Consider the following 19,787-nt stretch of genomic DNA (forward strand, 5'->3'; position numbering starts at 1 on the left):
ATGATAGGACACCTGTTAAGACATCAGGGCATGTCTTCCATGTTACTGGAGGGAGCTGTAGATGGCAAAAACAGTAGAGGAAGAGCTAAACTGGAATACATGCGGCAAATAGTAGGTTGCAAGTGTTACTTTGAGATGAAGATGTTGGCACATGAGTGGAATTTGTGGCGAGTCGCATAAATTCAGTCAAAAGACTAACGAAAAGAAAGAAAAAGGAGGATGATCGATGATACCTCTCGAGTATGGTTTGGCGTAGTTTTGCTGAAGGAGAGGTTGCTCCATATTTGGACGAACTCCTGGAATTCGTGGTTTCAGTGTTCTGAGCTGTTTCGTAGCACGGAATCGGCTACGTTACACATCGCCATATTCAGTGTTACAATTCGGAGCCGTCTAGGCAATGGGTTACAGCATTCGTCAGCAAAATAAATGGAAAAGCCGACTGAGTATTGTACGTGACATACAGTACTTCGATCCATATTGAGAACAGAATGAAAAATTCGGAGGCATTACTTTTCTGGAAGTCCTCGTATAATTGCAAAATTTTAACCTACATTCTTAAGGCGCATAAGGAATCTCCTGACTAACGAACGAGCTATGCAACTATCCAACACATTGCATACACTAAATCAGATGAATGGATCAAAACCTTCCACTGTCATAAGGACAAAAGTCGAAGTAAAAAACGAGGACTGTAAAATATATTCAAGAGTTAGGTTTCTATGGTTGTGATCCTCGTCCTAAAACTGGTTTGATACAGCTCTCCATTCTAGTCTATGCTGCGAAAGTCTCTTGACCTCTGTGTAATTACGCCAACTATTTGAACCTGGTTACTGTGTGTATGCCCAGGTCTTCCTCTAAAATTCCCGCCCCACACACACACTTCCGTCAATTACAAGGCGGACTGTTTCTTCACAACTCAGCGACACCTACTTAAATAATCAAGCTAGACCACAAATTACTTGTTTGCCCAGGACGATTCAGAATTACCTAATCTCAACATTATTTTGCAGGACTACATCTTGAAGCCATATTTTCACTTCTTCTCTAAAATACTTGTCTTCATTGTCACTACGTGCAAGTCTATAAACCAAACAAGTACCTTTATAGAATAGATTTCGTTTACTTCACGTCTATGGTCACAAATTTTTTGTCATCAGTCTGTTTTGAACAGTTGTGCAGCTGACAAGATGACTCATGTATATACTACTATTTATAAATATTTGGCGATGTTGGCGCTGATTTTGTGTTTGTCATTTGACGATGCCACTATGGCTCCAGTCTATTAGGACTTTTCTTGTAAAAGAGATCTGAAGATCGTCATTATAGACCTAAACCGGTAATCTGATGATAAAAAATTTGTGACCATAGATATGAAGTAAATGAAATGTATTCTATATTCGGGGCACTGTTCAATTCGCGACCATTAGAGAAGTCTTCTAATGCCCGTGTATTCGGTGCTGACGAGTTCCGCTTAGTTAGAAATCCTTTTCTTGCTACTGTCAGTCTCTATCCCATGTTCTCTCTGCTTCGGCGAACATCAGTTATTTTGCTGCTAAAATAGGAAAACCTGCCTTCAAAATATCAAAGAATGTAATCCAGTCAGTGTTATCGAAAGCTTTCTCTCACTCTAAACGTGCTAAATATGTATCTTTGCATTTTTTTCAGCCTATGTTTTAAAATAAATCATAGGGTGTTTCCTCTATTTCTCCAGCAGGCAAAGTGACCTTCGCCGTGGTCGGGTTTTCCATTGTTCTATAAACAATTCGCTGATTTATTGAACGGGTTTCTCGACATTACTTTCACGTGTCACCACATATCTGCTTTTAGATTGAAAATATTGCATTATTCTTGAAGTCTGATAGTACTTCACCTGGCTCACTTATCTCAAATACCAGGTGGAATAGTTTCTTCTTCGCTGGCTTTTCCACTGATCTCACTAATTTTGAGAGAATGTTTTCATGCAGGTCCTTCAGCTATGTATCAAAGGCTTCTCGCAGTGTCGTCTTTCCAACTTACTTGCTCCCTCATTTCAAAGATACTGTCTTCACATTCATACCTCTTTCTTGATCCTTCTACATATTACTTGCACCTGTCAACTTTATTTTGGTTGCTTTGTACTAGCCTGTTATTAGAGCAATTGCTTTTGTCATCCCCAAAGGTCTAGGCGGCATCTCTTCTTCTCCTGCTCATACATGGTCTAAAGCCTCGCATTTATCCTCTAGCCGTTCCACCTCAGCGATTTTCTGCCCATCTCATATTTTAGACGTCTTTGTCTGCTAACTTGCATATTTCTTTCTTCTGTTGGATTCCTGCCCCTGTTGGATAATGTTGTTCTTGAATGTCTCAATAACCTCTGGTTCCTACACTGGATCCAGGTCCCATCCCCATAGTTTACACCCTTTCTGCAATTCCTTCCGCTTTAATCTACAGGTCATAACTAATAGGTCAACATCAGCCCCTGGAAATATCTTAAAGGTCATACCATTATACAGAGTGTCTCACTTCAGAGACGTCAGGTGCATTTTCTCCAGTTGTTGAACAGATATTTGCAATGTGTAACTGGAATCAGCCCAAACAAGTAGTGCTGGTCACGTCTTTCATGTGACGCCCATTGTCGAAGATAAGCCTCGGTTTGTTTCCCGATACAAACAACATGATCTTTAAAGCGGAATTTAACGTGCTCGTTCGATAGAGCGATTAGTTTACTGGGACAGTTGTTTCATTGATATGTTTTGACAGCGCCATTAATAATCTAAGAATAACGATTACTCCAGCAGCGACAACACCACCCTGGGCCATACTGACTGCTACCACTGAGCACACAGCGCTACTGGGTTGCTGATGGTTTGCCGTTTATTCTTCTGGTTCTACTGTCCCTGTCAACAAGTCTCGACGCAACGAGCATCGGAATCAACTAATCTGGGACCGAGCTATCGAACGGATGCTACAATTCCACTTTCAGAATCATTTTGCTTGCAACGGGAAACAAACCTATGGACTCCGTCGACACTAGTTGTCGCATGAAAGACGTCATTAGCAGTATTTTTTTTTTTTTTTTTTTGATTGACTGCAGCTACACAATGAAAAAATGAAACTTAAACTATCTGCTACCAGATGAAATGCACCTTTATAATAAATCGGAAAGCTTCTAGTGTCTCCAGATGTCCTCCATGTATGCAACCTTCGGACGTAAATTCTTCAACAAGTTTCCTTCTTCTTAAGTCCTCAGCTATGTGATTGATGTGATGTATTCAGCCAGGTACAGCTCTCAGAGTAGCACTTGATCCTGCGTCGTCATTTATTTCTCGGCTGTATTGCATTACCTGTCTCCCTGTACACTTTTTAACTTTTGCTGCCTCATCAAGTGCAGTTGATACTATTCCCTGCTGTCTTAACACCTCTCTTTCTTCACCGATTCCACGAAGAACTTCCACATCGCTTACTTTAGGAGCGCACTTAATTGGCAATATCCCTCTCTCTTTTTCCGGTTTCGCATAATTTCATGCTTCACTACCGTACAGTGATGGGCTGAAGATGTCCTGTCTTAGAAACTTCTTCGTCAAGAAATGCTCTGCGCGGTATTCAGACAGGTGGATTTTTGTTTCTTTTCTTTCACCCATCTATGTTAAACAACCTTTCTGTTTTCTTCCTTTTCCTTTTATCAGATTCCAGCAACCCTAAATGTTACAATATTATCTCTCTTAACTTTCTAAATAATTTCTTTTGTCTTATCATACACTCTTCAACCCCTTCATCAACTAAGTAACTAAATAGCATATAGTCTTTACTAGTTTACTGTATGTAGGCATCATGGTCACTGCATTGCATTCACTTTGCTCCTCTTAGTAGGTTACCCAAGTTTCTGTTTTGCTATTGATTATTATACCCGTGTTGGCATTACTCATACTTGATTTCGTATTTGTAACCGTGTCCTGTTCATCCTGCAAACGTATTTCACTAGCACCTGCTACAATTAACTTCAGCCAATCGATTTCCCTCTAATATTCTTTAACAAACCTATCCGATTAAGAGATGTAACATTCTCTCCTTCGACCCATACAATTATAATTTTGTTTTACTTATTGAGGACATCCTGAGTTCTTCCCACCCGGAGATCCAAATGTGGGTCAATTTTACCGCCAGAATAAGTTACGCAGGAGGATTTCACCATCATTAAGCCATGCAGTAGAGTACATGTTCTCGAACTAATAATGACTGAAATTTGGTCTTTCTTAATTTTATCGCAATACTTGCCCTGCAAGACCACATCTACATCTATATGGTTACTCTGCAATTCACACTTAACTGCCTGGCAGAGGGTTCATCGAACAATTTTCATACTAATTCTCTACCATTTCACTCTCGAACGGCGCGTGAGAAAAGGAACACCTAAATCTTTCCGTTAGAGCTCAGATTTCTCTTATTTTATTATGATGATCATTTCTCCCTACGTAGGTGGGTGTCAACAAAATATTGTCGCATTCGGTAGAGAAAGTTGGTGATTGAAATTTCGTAAATAGATCTCGCCGCAAAGAAAACCACCTCTGTTTCAGTGACTGCCACCCCAGCTCGCCTATCATAACGGTGACACTCTCACACCTATTGCGCGATAACACGAAATGGACTGCCGTTCTTTGCAGTTTTTTGATGTCCTCCGTCAATCCTGGTAAGGATCCTATACTGCGCAGCAATATTCCAGCAGAGGTCGGATAAGTAGTAATGTAAGCTGTCTCTTTAGTGGGTTTGTAGCGTCTTGTAAGTGTTCTGCCAACAAAGCGCAGTCTTTGTTTCGCCTTCCCCACAATATTATTTATGTGGTCTTCCCAATTTAAGTTGCTAGTAATTGTAATTCCTAGGTATTTACTCGAACTGACAGCCCTTAGATTTATGCGATTTATCGGATTTCTTTTAGTACCCATGTGGATGACGTCGCACTTTTCTTTGTTTAGTGCCAATTGCCACTTTTCGCACCATACAGAAATACTCTCTAGATCAATTCGTAATTGGAATTGATCGTCTGATGATTTTACTAAACCGTAAATTACAGTATCATTTTCAAACAATCTGCTCAGACTATCAACTAGATAATTTATGTAAATCAGGAACAGTAGAGGGCCTATGACACTACCTTGTGGAACATCAGATATCACTTCCGTTCAACTCGATGATTTACCGTCTATCACTACGAACTGTGAGCCCTCAGAGAGGATCACGAATCCAGCCACACAACTGAGACTATACCCCATATGCACGCAATTTGATTAATAGTCGCTTGTGAGGAACGGTTTCAAAACCCTCTGGAGATCTAGGAATATGGAATCGATCTGAGATTCCTTGTCGACAGCACTCATTACTTCATGTGAATAAAGAACTAGCTGTGTTGCACTAGAACGATATTTTCTGAATCCGGGTTGGCTATGTATCAATAAGTCCTTTTCTTCGAGGTGATTCATAATGTTCGAGTACAGTATATGCTCCAAAATCCTACTGCAGATTGAGGTCAGTGACATGGGTCTGTAATTCAATAGGTTACTCCTATTTCCTTTCTTGAATACTGGTGTGACGTGTGCTACTTTCTAGTCTTTAGGAACAGACTTTTCGTCAAGTGAGCGGTTGTATATGATTGCTAAGAAAGGCGTTATTATGTCTGCATACTCTGAAAGGAACCTGATTGGTATACCATCTGGAAGACTGGCCTTTCTTAAGTGATTTGAATTGTTTCGCAACACCTAAGATATCTACTTTTATGTCACCCATGCTAACAGCTGTTCTGGATTCGAATTATGGATTATTTCCTTCATCTTCCTTCGTGAAGGAATTACGGAAAACCCTATGTAGTAAGTCCGCTTTAGTGGCACCATCATCGGTAACATTTCCATCGCTATCGTGCAGTGATGCTATTGACTGTTTTTAGCCACTGGTGTACTTTACATACGACCAGAATCTCTTTGGGTTTTCTACCGTATTCTGAGACAATCATTCATTGTGGAAACTATCAAAAGCATCTCGTATTGACGTCCGCACTAAATTTCGAGCTTCCGTGAAACTTAGCCAGACTTGGGGATTTTGCGTTCTTCTGAATTTGGCATGTTTTCTTCGTTGCTTCTGCAACAGTTTTCTGACGTGTTTTGTGTATCATGGTGGATCAGTCCCGTCTCTTATTTACTTATGCTGTATGAATTTATCTATTGCTGTCGATACTGCATTTGAATACTGAATTTGAGCCATATCTGGTCTACACTTACACAATTAGCTTGGAAGGAATTAAGACTCTATTAGGAAGGCATTAAGCGAATTTTTATCTGCTGTTTTAAACAGATATATTTTGCGTTTATTTTTAGTGGTTTTAGTTGACATGGTTTTGAGCCTCGCTACAGTGACATTGTGTTCACTAATCCCTGTATGCGTCATGAGGCTCTCTATTAGATCATCATTACTTGTGGCTAATGTTGCAAGGGCAGGTCAGTCCATCGAACAGATTGCTACCCTCGCACTTTAAGGAAAAGCCTGCTGTCCCTTTTCAGTAAGAGAAGGTCACTCTGTCCACTTCAAAGATATCTCTCCCACGCAATGCACTTACGGTACGTCTGTCTGTACTGTTGAGGTATGCAAGCCACCATAGGTCGACGAATTCCGTGGTTCAAAGGCACATAAGTGTAATAATAGGTGAGTTGCGTCCGGACATTTATTATCACACTACCTGAGGTTTAACATCTTGTATTTACAGATATTACGAGCATAAAAACTTCGTGATTTATAATTTTGACGAGGTTCGAGGTGTGAAGCAGGATGTTCCTTCTGCGATACTGCGTTAACTCGGCAGGAGTGTAGCCACTGTACATGATTGCTGGCAGCGGTGGTTACAAGAAAGTACGATCGCAATAAGACAAGTCTCCGGACGACCACGAGGCACCACTGGAACAAACTACCATTGTTTTCAGCCTATGGCTTAGGCGCTTCGTTCTGCTTCTGCAGCAGCAATTTGAGCAGTATTTGGCACAACAGTGGCACAACGAACAGTGCCAAATCGGTTACCTCAAGGAGAGTTATGCACCATTTATCACAAACCACCATCAATTGTGACTTGAGTGGTGTCAAGCGCGAGCTGATTCGAGGAGAAGGTAAAGGTGACTTGTGTTCTCTGATGTAAGCTAGTGCCAGTGATGACCCTGTGGTGATTAGAAGGAGACAAAGTAGGACTTGCAGCCAACCTGTCGGTGTGATAGACACACCGGACCTACAACTGAAATTATATGCTCTCTTGTGCGATTTCATAAGATATCAGGAGCATGGTCGTGGTTATCCCACGCGCCATGATCATAAATTTGTGTGTCAGTCTGGCGATTCGACCTGTCGTGCTGCCATTCATGAACAGCAGTCCATGGGGTGTTTTCCGATAGAATAACGCTAACCCACATACTGCTGTTGCAACCCCAACCCAACATGTTCTACAGAGCATTGACACCAATTCTGTGTCCAATGGAGCACATATGCGACATCATCGGTGACATCTCCAACGTCCCAATACTGACCGATCAAGGGCCACAAGTACTGAACTCAATCCCACATACTGAAACCCGGGACATATACAGCACAACGCATCCACGTTTGCATGCTTGTATTCAGCATTCTGACGGTATCACCATTTCCTATTTGAAATTTACATTAATCTCGCGCATACATTAACCTCTGATCTTGCAATGTTAATCACCAAATGTGTTATCTAAACATAGGTATTCCCGCAATTTCGCTACACCACATTAATTACTTTTTGGTGTTGAGATTTTTATCCGTCACTATGTGTATATATTTGCTGCTTACCTAGAATGTTTGGAAGGGGCACTGGAAATTTGCGTGTAACTGTGAACAAAAACCGTAGAACACTGTAGTGCGGCCAATTCTAGAGAAGTGTTCTAGCGTTTTCAGTACTTATCAAAAACGCCAATCAGTAAATATCGAAGAATTTACATACATGTCGTTAATATCGTTGTAGGTCGCTACAGCGTATTTGGAGCTGTGACAGAAACCCTCAGAAAATTTTAATCTGTTCCATTGGCAGGAAAGTGAGGCTTTCATCGTGAAACAATGTTGACTAACTTTAGAGTACTAGTATTCGACGAACAGTTCGTGACAGTGCTGCCTTCTCCATCGTACAACTTACATGGATATCACGAAGCAAAGAAAGAGTATATCGTGCATCGTGACGTGTAATCTTTCATTCTTACCTTACTCATTACTAAATGAGTGAATTAGGGCTAAAAATTGTTAACATTGATGTAAAGTAAGTTTTCTCGTGGACTGTACAGTGCCTTGCGGAGTAGACGCTTGCGAGGTTACTGACACCAGTTTTAAACTTACATCACACGTTTCAAGGGTATACGATGATGCTGAAACTCGGTAGTGAAGTTCATCCATAGTTACAGTCGTGTCCCAAGAATTTGCCTACCTTACAGCAAGAAATGCTTTACGTTGTAATTGGTTGTATGTTAACTGCAGACATAATACGAAGACTTAAAAAGGATAAGATATTTAGTTTTAGCGAGAAGTTACACAGTAGGTACAAGGTACGCAGCGGTAAGCGGATATCTGCACTGATGAGCCAAAACATTTTCTGCCAGTCTTTGGAACGAAATACGTAACTGATTCTGCGGATAAGGGATCTGACACTTTTTGGTAGGTTTGTGGAGGTATGTGGCGCTAGATGTCTGCACAAAGTTCGTATAATCCCCGTAAATAACGAGCCGCTGATTTGCGTATGTGCTGATGGTGCCCCACAGCGACCCAGATGAGCTCCATAGCACTTACATCAGGAGTATATGATCGCCGACACATCAACTGAGTTCGCTATAATGTTCCTCAAACCACTGTATCACGTTTCTGGCTCCGATACACGAACAGTTATACTGCTGAAAGATGCAGGGGGTTCGCGTATCTTCGGTTACTACCGCAGGTCCCATGCAGACTCAGGAGAATGTCTCCTACAGCAAGACACTGCTCCCACCAGCTTGCGTCCGGGGGTGCGCACGTTTCAAGCCACCGTTCACCTCGGTGACGGCATTAGTAGAGTCGATCATTGAGTAGGTATAAGGAAGAGCCGACTTGTTCTCATTGAAGTCGGTCGAGTCCCCTAGGTCCCGTGCCCACTGCCATCTTAACTGACGACGACGTACGAACAACGTCTGAACGCGTAGGGGTGGTCTGCTGTGGGGCTTCTTATTCAACAATTTACGATTGACTGTGTGCTCGGAAACACTTGTGCATTCACCAGCGTTGTGCTCTTTCGGTGCAGATGTCACAGGTCACCATCTATCCCACTATACACAGTAAAGAAACCTCCTTGCCCCACTTTCTGTGAAAAATCGTTGTCGTCCAACCATTTAGTGCCTAGTGGTATTCCACCGTCCTACGTTTTTCCGTACAAGCCCTCGACTTTAGGCGTGAATATCCGATCGACTTCTCCGTTTTAGAGATTCTCTACCCCATGTCAAAGTCGCGTATCTCAATGGATTTCCCCATTTTCAGCCCATAGATAGTGTGATCCCCTGGTACGCTTACAACCTTTGTTACTGTGTCACGCGCACATAACTCCAACAGTCGCCATCCGACGTTGCGGTGGACAGTCGTTATAATGTTTTGAAATCACAGTGATAACCAGACCTTCGTAGCCGCTTAAAGGCGTTGCTATATTAACGAGGACAGCTGAAAATGTGTGCCCCAACCGGAACTCGAACCCGGGATCTCCTGCTTACATGGCAGACCCTCTATCCGACTGAGTCATCAAGAACACAGAGAATACTGAGACACGTTTCCAGTGAGATTCACATTTCAAACTTACTGTCTACACATTTCAATTGTAGTGCCCCTGCCCATTATACTCATTACTCGCTGGAGTCAATCTACCGAATCCCGTAAGAGTTTGTGCAATGTGAGTGCTTAATGTTTTGGTTTATCAATATGTGTGACATGCTCCCAGGCATATATTACGACACAATATAAAATATATCCTGAATGGATAAATATGGTGAGTGCAGATTTTACTAATATGGCGAACTTCCCAGCTTAATGTTTTGGCTTATCGAAATGTGTGACATGCTCCCAGGCATATATTACGACACAATATAAAATATATCCTGAATGGATAAATATGATGAGTGCGGAGTTTACTTCCCAGCGATCGCAAGTAACTTTTATCGCTTTTCGTCGCCAAATTACGACACCGATTTTAGTGTGCCTTTTTTTCTAGTGGAACTATACACTTCTTTATGTGGTATTTGAGAGAAGTTTCTAAGAGAGCTTCAACAACATAAAACGAATGGGACTTCATGTAATAGTATCAAGATAACGGCGCAGCAGTCTGACCCCCCGTCAGGAGAAGACGTTCCACAGACGTCTGTCATGTTAGACTAAATATAAGCAAACGCGTAATTCAGGTATAATTATTGTGTTTACCTGTGCGCTTGAAACCCATCAGTACGTATTCTGCTGTTGTAGCAATCAGGTAACGTACTCGTAAAGCTACTGAGACATTCACAATGCATGCCTCAGTTCTCGGAATGTTATCTACCAATATGCAAAGTGCTGCGGCATATCTACGCAAGATTTTGTTTGAGGAAGAAACATCGTTTACAAATCACGGATGCATCAGTCTTCGCAATATGTACGAACCGTCAGCTGAAAATCCACGCTGACTCAAAGAAGTGGATAAAAGCAATCCTCTAATTCTATTTGATGCATGCCTATCAAGATCAACATCGCTGATTCAAGTGTTATTGTTGGCGATCTGAATACACTCAAGTATCCCAACTTCTTGATATGCCTCTACGGCAGTTACTGGAAGACATCACCACAGGACGCAAGGCTTTCAGTCCTATTCAAACTCCAAATCATAAATTTGGTGAGATGTGTGGGATCGTTGCTATCATTAATGTCGACAGGAAAAGAAGTGTTGTAGAACTGTTGGTCATTAAAAGGGAGAGAATATACCTCTATAAATTGCGTGTGAACATATTATCTTAATTAGTAATTTCAACACGACAGATGTCTCTCCCATATCGCACTGTAACTACTGACTCTGTTAAATCAACATTTGGAGCGCAGTCACGAAACGCAAATTTTCTTGACACTCATGAAACATACCTCCTCTATACTTACCTGGAGCGAAAATTAAAGCAAGAGGTCTGTTAGGAATCACCGACGTTTCCAGAAAGCTTGAAAGACCTTGTAAAACGGCCATATGCCTCTGTTAATTCCAGATGAAACTCAATGTGCAGTATTGTTTCTATCGAATCGTTTTGTAGCTCATGTTCAACAATTTGATCACTTGGTATGACAACGGTGATGACAAACCGAGAACTGCAACGGAGTTACGCCCTTGGTTATATTTGGTATAATAGGGCTGACTTTTGTGGAACCTCTTCTGGCGGCAGACAGTGCTTTGATATTATTTGGTCAAGTCCAATACATGTTATCTCGCTGAAGTTCTCTGAGAAGTTTCGTCCAAATGTCACTGAAAACACTGTGTAGTTTATAGCCACCACCAACACTTACAGTTAATTAGGAAATGTAGGTGCAATAATAACCGAATAGCCAATGATCATTACTTGCAGAAATGACAAAGGAAAACATGGTTACAGCAACTGCATATAAAATTGGGCTGGATGGAATTACACTGGTAAGATAAATTTGCAAAATGTTGTGAATTTAATTGACGAATCAAATAAAATTAACGGTCGCCATCTCATTACGAGAGCAAAATTACTGTCTCTATAATTATTGTTTGTTAATACTGACAAACTTCCGTAACCTTGATTAGTTTTGTTGCAAGGCAGAAACAGCACGAAATGGGTTAACATTGCCCTGGTTTAATTTCAGATGGATATGTAACAACGAACAAATGTATTTCAGCTAAGTAGCAACTCATGGAAATCAGTTAGTAATAATAAAAAAGCAACAAAATCTCATCAGAAGTACGCAGTTACGTAAGTACAGAAAATTCGGGATGTCACTCACTGTAGTTCTCAATGTCTCTAATTTTACTCAAAAAAGTTTTTATATACATTGATTACTGATTGCCATAATTTAGCTTGAAAATGATAGTAATGATGTCGCATCATTTGATAACTTTTGTGTGAATTAGAGTTATGTAATCTGCAAAGACAAAATTTCAACTGTAAATGAATGACAAAGTTAGTGATATGATCTTACTGCCTTATTGGTTTCATGCGATTTTAACTTTAATTACTATTCGTTATCAATCGCTGGTAATCATTTGTGCAATTACTACTATTATCTGCTTAACACGTCAACAAACATTCCTGACTGATTGCAGTTACGTAAAAATGAGAAGTCATTATCCACGAAAAAGTACAACAACAAAAAATCTTTCACTACATCTTACTGTTTTAAGAGCTGTATTTTAAACTGCTGTTTACCAAACTGAAGTAGGTACTCGCGTTAGTTATTGTTTTGAAAACGATAGAAATTTGAATTAGTATTATATATTTAGGTAAAATATTGTAATAATATCTCAATTGTTAGGTCTCTCTCGTATCATTAGCAAAGAAGATCATGGACCCACATAGGTATTTTGTCTTTGGTAAAAATGAAGGTCTTCATTTTGGCATAGCTCGATATTATTCAAGCACAAAATGAACTACGACGGTGGCTAAACGTAAGCAGAGCTGACCAAGTAATTAGTTGAACCTTACCTCAGACTGAGATGTAGTCGGTGCAATGTAAGACAATGTTCGTTTATAATGTGTGCAAAATCTCTTCTTCTTATAGTTCCATAACAAATAAAATTAGGCACAAAGTACTCTTCATATTGATTTTCAACTCGCTGTTTATACTGTGCCTATTTAATTACATGTATTTCACCGGTCCACACCAAATTATTCGCCGAGCCACCACTTTTCAACAAAAGAGACACCCTGCAAATCGACTGGAAAGTCTCTCTCGACACTCTCCTACGTTTTACTCTTCAATGCAGTCAACCCCTGGCCCACTTGCGCGCCCAGCAATAGTACAATTGCTTCTTCACAACACTCTCTGCAAATACCATATCGCCCTGATTTTTCAAAATAATAACAGCTGTTCAACATAAAAAAGTGAACAATCTGACAATGCGAAACGAAGTGTGATCAAAACAGGAAAAAAACGTTAAATAAATGGAAATACAAAAATTATTGCATATGTATCACATATCATACGTACTTTGACATGGGTTACCACTGTGAACCATAACTAGCAATAAAAAGGAAAAATTGTAGCAAGGTTAAAATATGATAGCCCATTGACAAAAGGACAATATGTGATGCATAGCAATACAAGTCAAAGAACTTCAAAGTCAAAATTGACAGTCTTGACGAAATCCAAGGAAGTTGCCGTTAAACACTTGTGTGGTAATCAGATTACAAAAATATAGTGTTAACAGTTCTACACTTGATTGACTTTACATTAAAGTATTAATAAAATAAATATAAATTAAAAGGGTAACAGGATTATTGAATGTAAAAATTACATCATTTTCTTATCTAGTCGTAAATCTAATATGTGAAAAGCGACCTACAGAGCAGTCCATGGAACTATAGTCCACACAATCACAATATGTGAAGGAAATTCCTTATATCACACAGATAGATATTAATAAAAAGCTATAGTATTAATAGTCAAAATAAAACAAATACGTGTGAAGAACATCTCAATAGTTATGCATTAGTTAGAAGAATGTGTCATCCAATGTCTACTCAATCAATTGTATTAGTAATTCCATTTATCATACAGATAACAATTAATAAAGAGATATGGTACAATAAAATGTAAAAGTAAAACGTATATGTAAATCAGACCTGTAGGATATAAATGAGAAAGCGGGTACTGGCAAGGGGGATGGGGGAGTGGGTAGGGGAACACATGGATGAAATGAAAACAAGGTGGCATAGTTGAGGAGAGTTGTAATTTAAGAAGGTCCACTCACACATTTGGAACTGTCAATGAAACTATTTAAGAAACTTTTGTTTTTCCGTTCCACCTGAGTACTGAGAACTTTTTTTGGATGAATAATCATATTCTCAAAAATCTGTTTCTTCCAGGAGTTTCATAGTTACATCTTTTATAGTTACATCTTTTTGAACTCTATGCAACATTTCCACCTGATCAGCAGTCCTGTTCACTGTAAGATTTTATGATATTATATAAATATTTAATACAGAGGTACTATTTGGATATAAATACTCATTAAATCTAATTTTTAAATTTCTTCCCATTTGGTCAATACAAATTCTGTCACACCACAAACAACTAATTTTATACGCACCTAATTGATCTTAAACTGATTCTTGATGTATATTGTGATGTAATTTTTGCCCTAAATTATCGCAAGTTTGAAACGAAACTATAGTGTTCTTTTCTTTAAATAAATGTTTTATTTTATGAGGTACTTTTTTCCACATTATGGAATTGTAGCAAATCTCAAATTTGGTCTATCTTTATCTTTGGCCAATCCTTGGGCAGCCAATCTTTGGGCAGGTATTTTTAGTTCTTTAGCCAAATGATAAACGTTAGGGCAAATCTGAAGTTTGCTACATTTCGATATTGTGGAAAACTGTGTGATAAAATCAAACATTTATTTTAAAGAAGGCACATGACAGTATCATTACAAACTGAAGATAATTTAGGGCAAATATTACACCACAATATTCACCAAGAATGAACTTACTATCAGCCAGATATGTACAAAATGCGTTGTTTCCAATGTGAGGAAATGTATATTGACCAGGAAGGACATTAAGAAATAGATTTAATGAACATCTCTATCTAAGTAGTACCTCTGCATTAAGTACACATTGAAGATCACAGAATCGAACTAGATAGAACTGCTTATCAGATGGAAACGTTGCTTGGAGCTGAAATGGTGTCATTATGAATTTTCTAGAAGAGACAGAGAGTTTAGAAAATAGAATTATTCATCCAGAAAAAGTTCTCAATGAGCAGGTGCAACTCAAAAACAAGAGTCTTTCAAATAATTTCACTGACAGTGTCAAATACTTGAGTGAACCTTCTTAAACTACAGTTCTCCTAATCTATTCCCCCACTTTTTTATTTCATCTGCGCCCTCTCCCTTCCCCTCGACACTCACTCCACTATCACTACCCACTTGCTTGGTTTTTAACTTACAGGTCTCTTTTGCATATAAGCTTTAATTTGACTTTTTGTCATACCATATCTCTTTATTAATTTTTATCTGTATGATAGATGATTGTGTACGTAGTGGATGACTTATTCTCCTAACTCAATGAGTTGGTGGAACACAAAAGTAAAAGTTCCTTAAGTAATTTTATTCATAATTTAAAATAACTGTGAGAACTTTCTTCAACTAAAACTCTCTTCAGTTATGCCCACCTCTTTGTTTCATCTGTGTCCCCCTTCCACATGTTGTTACCCACATCTTTATCTTTTAGCCTACAGGGTTGTTTTACATATATGTTTTATTTTGGCATTTTATCAAAGTGTATCTCTCCATTAATTTATATCTGTATGAGAGATGGAATTGCTGTTACATTTTGTGACTGTGTTGACTATAATTTCATAGACTGCTCTGTGGCTTATATTTTACAAGCTTACGTTTTTGACAGGATTGTAAAATATTGTACATCTTTACAATCAACTATCCTGTTATTATTTTACTTTATACTGATTTTATTATTGTTTTATATATTATCAGTCAAGTGTAGAATTGTCAGTACTTCAATTTTGTTATCTGATTACCACAGAAATGTTTCATGGCAACTTTGTTGGGTTTGGTGAAGACTGTCATTTTGACGTTGAAGTTCTTTCAATTGTATTGCTATACATCACATGTTGTCCTTCTGTTCATTTTTATTGGTAGTTACGGTTCTCAGTCGTACCATATGTCGAAGCATGTATGACATGTGATACATCTGCTACAATTTTTGTATTTCCATTTTTTTAACGGTTTTCCCGGTTTTGATCAAATTTCGTTTCTCATTGTCTCATTTTCCACTTTTCTATGTTGTACAGCTGCCGTTGACGATGGTTAAAGACAGAAACCGATAGCAGAACAATTAATATTATCACAGACAACACAGTATTATGCATTTTGTAAATTTCGTACACGCTGTTGCCCAGCTCCTAAGCAAGATGTTCAGTATCGCCCTGACTAACCCAGCATACCTGTTTATGCTAGCTCACAATAAACATTTATTTAACCTTACTATGATGAAACATTTCATTTCAGCATAGAAACATTAGTACACTTATTTACAAACTTCTATTCGTAGAAATATGTACCAGAAAGTAAAATTACAAGGAATCATTTTGGTAGTCCTCAGAGTTGTTGTGCTGCAAGTTCCATTCGAGTAAAAGAAAGTCATGGTCGTAATTTGGTGACTATAAACGTTAAAAATTACTTGTGAACATAAGAAAATTCACCGTACTTTCCGCTATAATTTGGCAAAATCCGCACCTCGATGTATTCAATGATTATAGGTACTTTTGGGATGGCCTGCCTTAGCTGCCTCGTTTTACACATTTTGCAAGTCTGCACTTACCAAGGACGTACGGTGTTCCAAGGATGGCAGGGACGGTGAAACCGAGTCCAAAGCGTAGCAGCGTCCATGTGACGAAGTCCTGAGCGAATGCCGTAGCGATGCCGAAGAAGCACTCGATGAACAAGTAGATGAAGAACGCCGGACGTCGCCCGATGCTGAAACACCAAAAAAGGCCTTTGTATCGAATGCCCAACTCTCGTCACGTATGCAAGAAAAGGCACAAAAGTTGTTGTGAAGCTTAGAGTTGCATTGGTCGTTAGGACTGCTTTGAATGTATGCTTGCATGTCTCCTTTTGACGAATTGTGCTCATTACCAGTAAGACATAAAAGGAAAATGAGATGGAGAGAGAGAGAGAGAGAGAGAGTGAGTGAGTGAGAGAGAGAGGGAGAGGGAGAGGGAGGGAAAGAAACACAGAAAGAGGGAGATAGACACCGACAGAGGAAGAAAGAGAAACAGTGGAATGTTAGAGACGAAATGTGTTTTCTTTATTTGATGAAGGGAATAATATGAATATAACTCTTTATGTATAACGTGTGAACCGGTTCTCGAACGTACTGCGGATCTCGTGATTGATAACTTTGACGGAAACTTTTAGAAAGGGCGAAGAGAGAATAAAGTATCAATTTGAGGTAAAGATCATAGTACTAAGAAGACTTGATAACTTTGACAGCGGAATAAGGGAAACTGCTAGTAGTTCCTTGTTCAATGTAAAACACTGATCGAATGTGTACGTGGCTACTAACATCGTATGGAAGGAATATGTGAGTAATACATATCTGTACATAATGAGGCACAGCTAGAGGAAACTCTACTAAAGCGCAGTAGATATCTTTAAATTCTTAGTAATTCATTATTCCTGATGTAAATGTCTTTAGGACTAAAGTAGGTGTTTACATGACGATATGTACCTGTTCAGTCGATGAATTGTATTGAAATGTCGTTGTATCTTGTTACTGAATTATCAGCTACGACTTTCATGTGTGAGCAAGCAAATTGTAACTTCAGGAAAGCTGGCAGGTGGTACCGGACTGGGTATTAACGCAGGAGGAAATCTAACCACGCTAAGGCTCCATCTGTTAACGGAAACAGGACAAATGTCACAGTAATACAATGATCTTGCTGGACAGCCAACCGTAAGACTTCACGACGTGGATAAAGAAGAGCGTAACTGGACTGAGCTTCCAGCCAGGATCCTATCAGTTAAGTTTGGTAAGATGGTCGTGCGCCGTACGGCAACATAATAACCGAACAGCAGTTACGACCTATCATTTAATGCAAATGTAAGCTTCAACTCCTGCTGGCTGTGGATCTCGGGTTTAGCCAACGGATAATGCTGCGCTTTATGGCCGATTCTCATTTTCCAGCTGAAGTCCTCTTCTCTGATGAAGTGTGTTTCACTAGAGATGGAATGCTCATTAGTCAGCATAGTCCTCTGCGGATCTCTCGGGACCAGTCCGAATGTTTACTGCGTACATGTGCCAGCATCGAGGAAATCAAAGACCGGTTATAGGGCTTTCATGTCAGCTTATCTGAGGAGGGGCTACTCCGGCTTCATCATCCCCTTCCCAACCGAATCAGTGCCTGCATCCAGACCAGAGGTAGTGAACGTCATACCCTCAAGGTGACTCACAATGCCATATTCTTTGACAATTTAAGTCGATTTTGTAATCTCTGCAATAATATCACTAAATATGTCAAACCGTTAAGCATCGTTTCCTTCTCTTCTTCTGAGTGCGTCATGTTTTTTGTCAGCAGATGTATATAAAATTAGAATGAGATATAATGAGAAATTAGTTACAGGTAAAAAGGATTCCTTTCTGTGAAGACATGGACATCTTTAAGACATTTATGGAATTAACTTCTCATGGCTGGCGTCCAACGTCAGTAGAAATTTGTAAATGACGTTATGTACGCCGTTGGCTGTGAAAATTATTCATTACACAATTGCAGTTTCGGCTTTAAGGCATTTATCAACTGGTAAATATACTTCAGACGACGCCGGAGGATTTTAAAGTTTAATATATTCTGAAATACAGTTAGCACATGGTAGCTACCTTAAGGCTGAAATTGCACTTGGAGAAAGAAAATTGCACCCATAAGGTGAGTATGATGCCCTTTAACAACCATTTGAGGAATGTTCTCCAACCCACAAGGTTTTTCTTTTTTCTACTGCCTAAGGACTTTAGTTTACACGTTGGGTAGTAAGAGTTTTAAAATAATTCATATCACTTATAAAATGACAATCAAATTTTCAAATCATATTTCTGCAGCGTTATCAATGTTGAGTCATTAATGTTAACTATTGAACGTCCTTATTAAGTAACGTTTTTAATATCAGCGGTTAGTCCAAAATCACCCATAATTCACAAGGTGTTAGTACGAAAATATCCATTCAGTGCTTGAAACTGCAGTTTTTTCAATTGTTATTCACAGGAAGTGTCTTAAAGGCGTTGCCTTTCAAATGAGAAAGTAAAGCATTGGTAATAAAGCACGTAGCTCGTACTGTCGGGTTTATAGTAAAAGTTATGAATAAACTGACAGTTTTATCCGTTTAACGACCATTAATAAGCACTGACATAAAGTATTATTGAGAGTAAAAGGTCAAGAGAAATTAATTTCAGGATGTCTCAGTAAAGGATGCAGATTGTCTAAAGCTGCGACAAAATGAAAACAGTACAGTGGGGCGTGGGAGCACCAAGGACAGTTGAGCAATATGATTGATCACGGAATGTTGATGTAATACAACGGTGACAAAAACTACGAAAAGGAGTATGAAATCAGACGCACAAATCTTCCGCCCAAATCAGACGCCTCACTTAGGACCGAAGTTTGAAACGTACTGACGTTGTGTTAAGAAAGCAGTATGGATTTAAAAACAATCATTTGAGATTCAAGCAGTCATCCTCACTTATGATATTCTGAGTGCCATGGGTGGCTGTATCAGGTGAATTTGGATGATGTAGATTTTGCAAAAGCTCTGATTCACCACCACATCGACGCCTACCGCAAAAAAATTTGGTCGTTGTGTGATGACAAGAATGTAACTCGAACGAAAGTTTCTTAACATCGAAAATGTACGCACTATTTTATATTCAGGCATCAGTTGACAGAAACACACGTAGTCGATCGCTAGGAGGTTTAATAAGAAAATTTCCATTATGTTAAATCCTAACGATTAAGTAAACTATATTACATGCACTCACAAAAATTTTGTTGGT

The 19,787-nt window shown here is 39.2% G+C and overlaps 1 protein-coding gene across 1 annotated transcript in view; it reads right to left on the reverse strand.

Annotated features, from left to right (window-relative positions):
• LOC126474434 (beta-alanine transporter-like) overlaps positions 1-19,787 on the reverse strand; it is a gene marked incomplete at its 5' end in the record, with an annotated part of 833,602 nt that overhangs the window by 308,244 nt on the left and 505,571 nt on the right. Inside the window, one exon of the mRNA XM_050101905.1 lies at positions 16,569-16,723. Coding sequence (XP_049957862.1) covers positions 16,569-16,723 — 155 coding nt within the window. The remainder of the gene's footprint in view (positions 1-16,568; positions 16,724-19,787) is intronic.

This window comes from Schistocerca serialis, chromosome 4 (assembly GCF_023864345.2).
Source record: "Schistocerca serialis cubense isolate TAMUIC-IGC-003099 chromosome 4, iqSchSeri2.2, whole genome shotgun sequence".
Lineage (NCBI taxonomy): Eukaryota > Metazoa > Arthropoda > Insecta > Orthoptera > Acrididae > Schistocerca > Schistocerca serialis.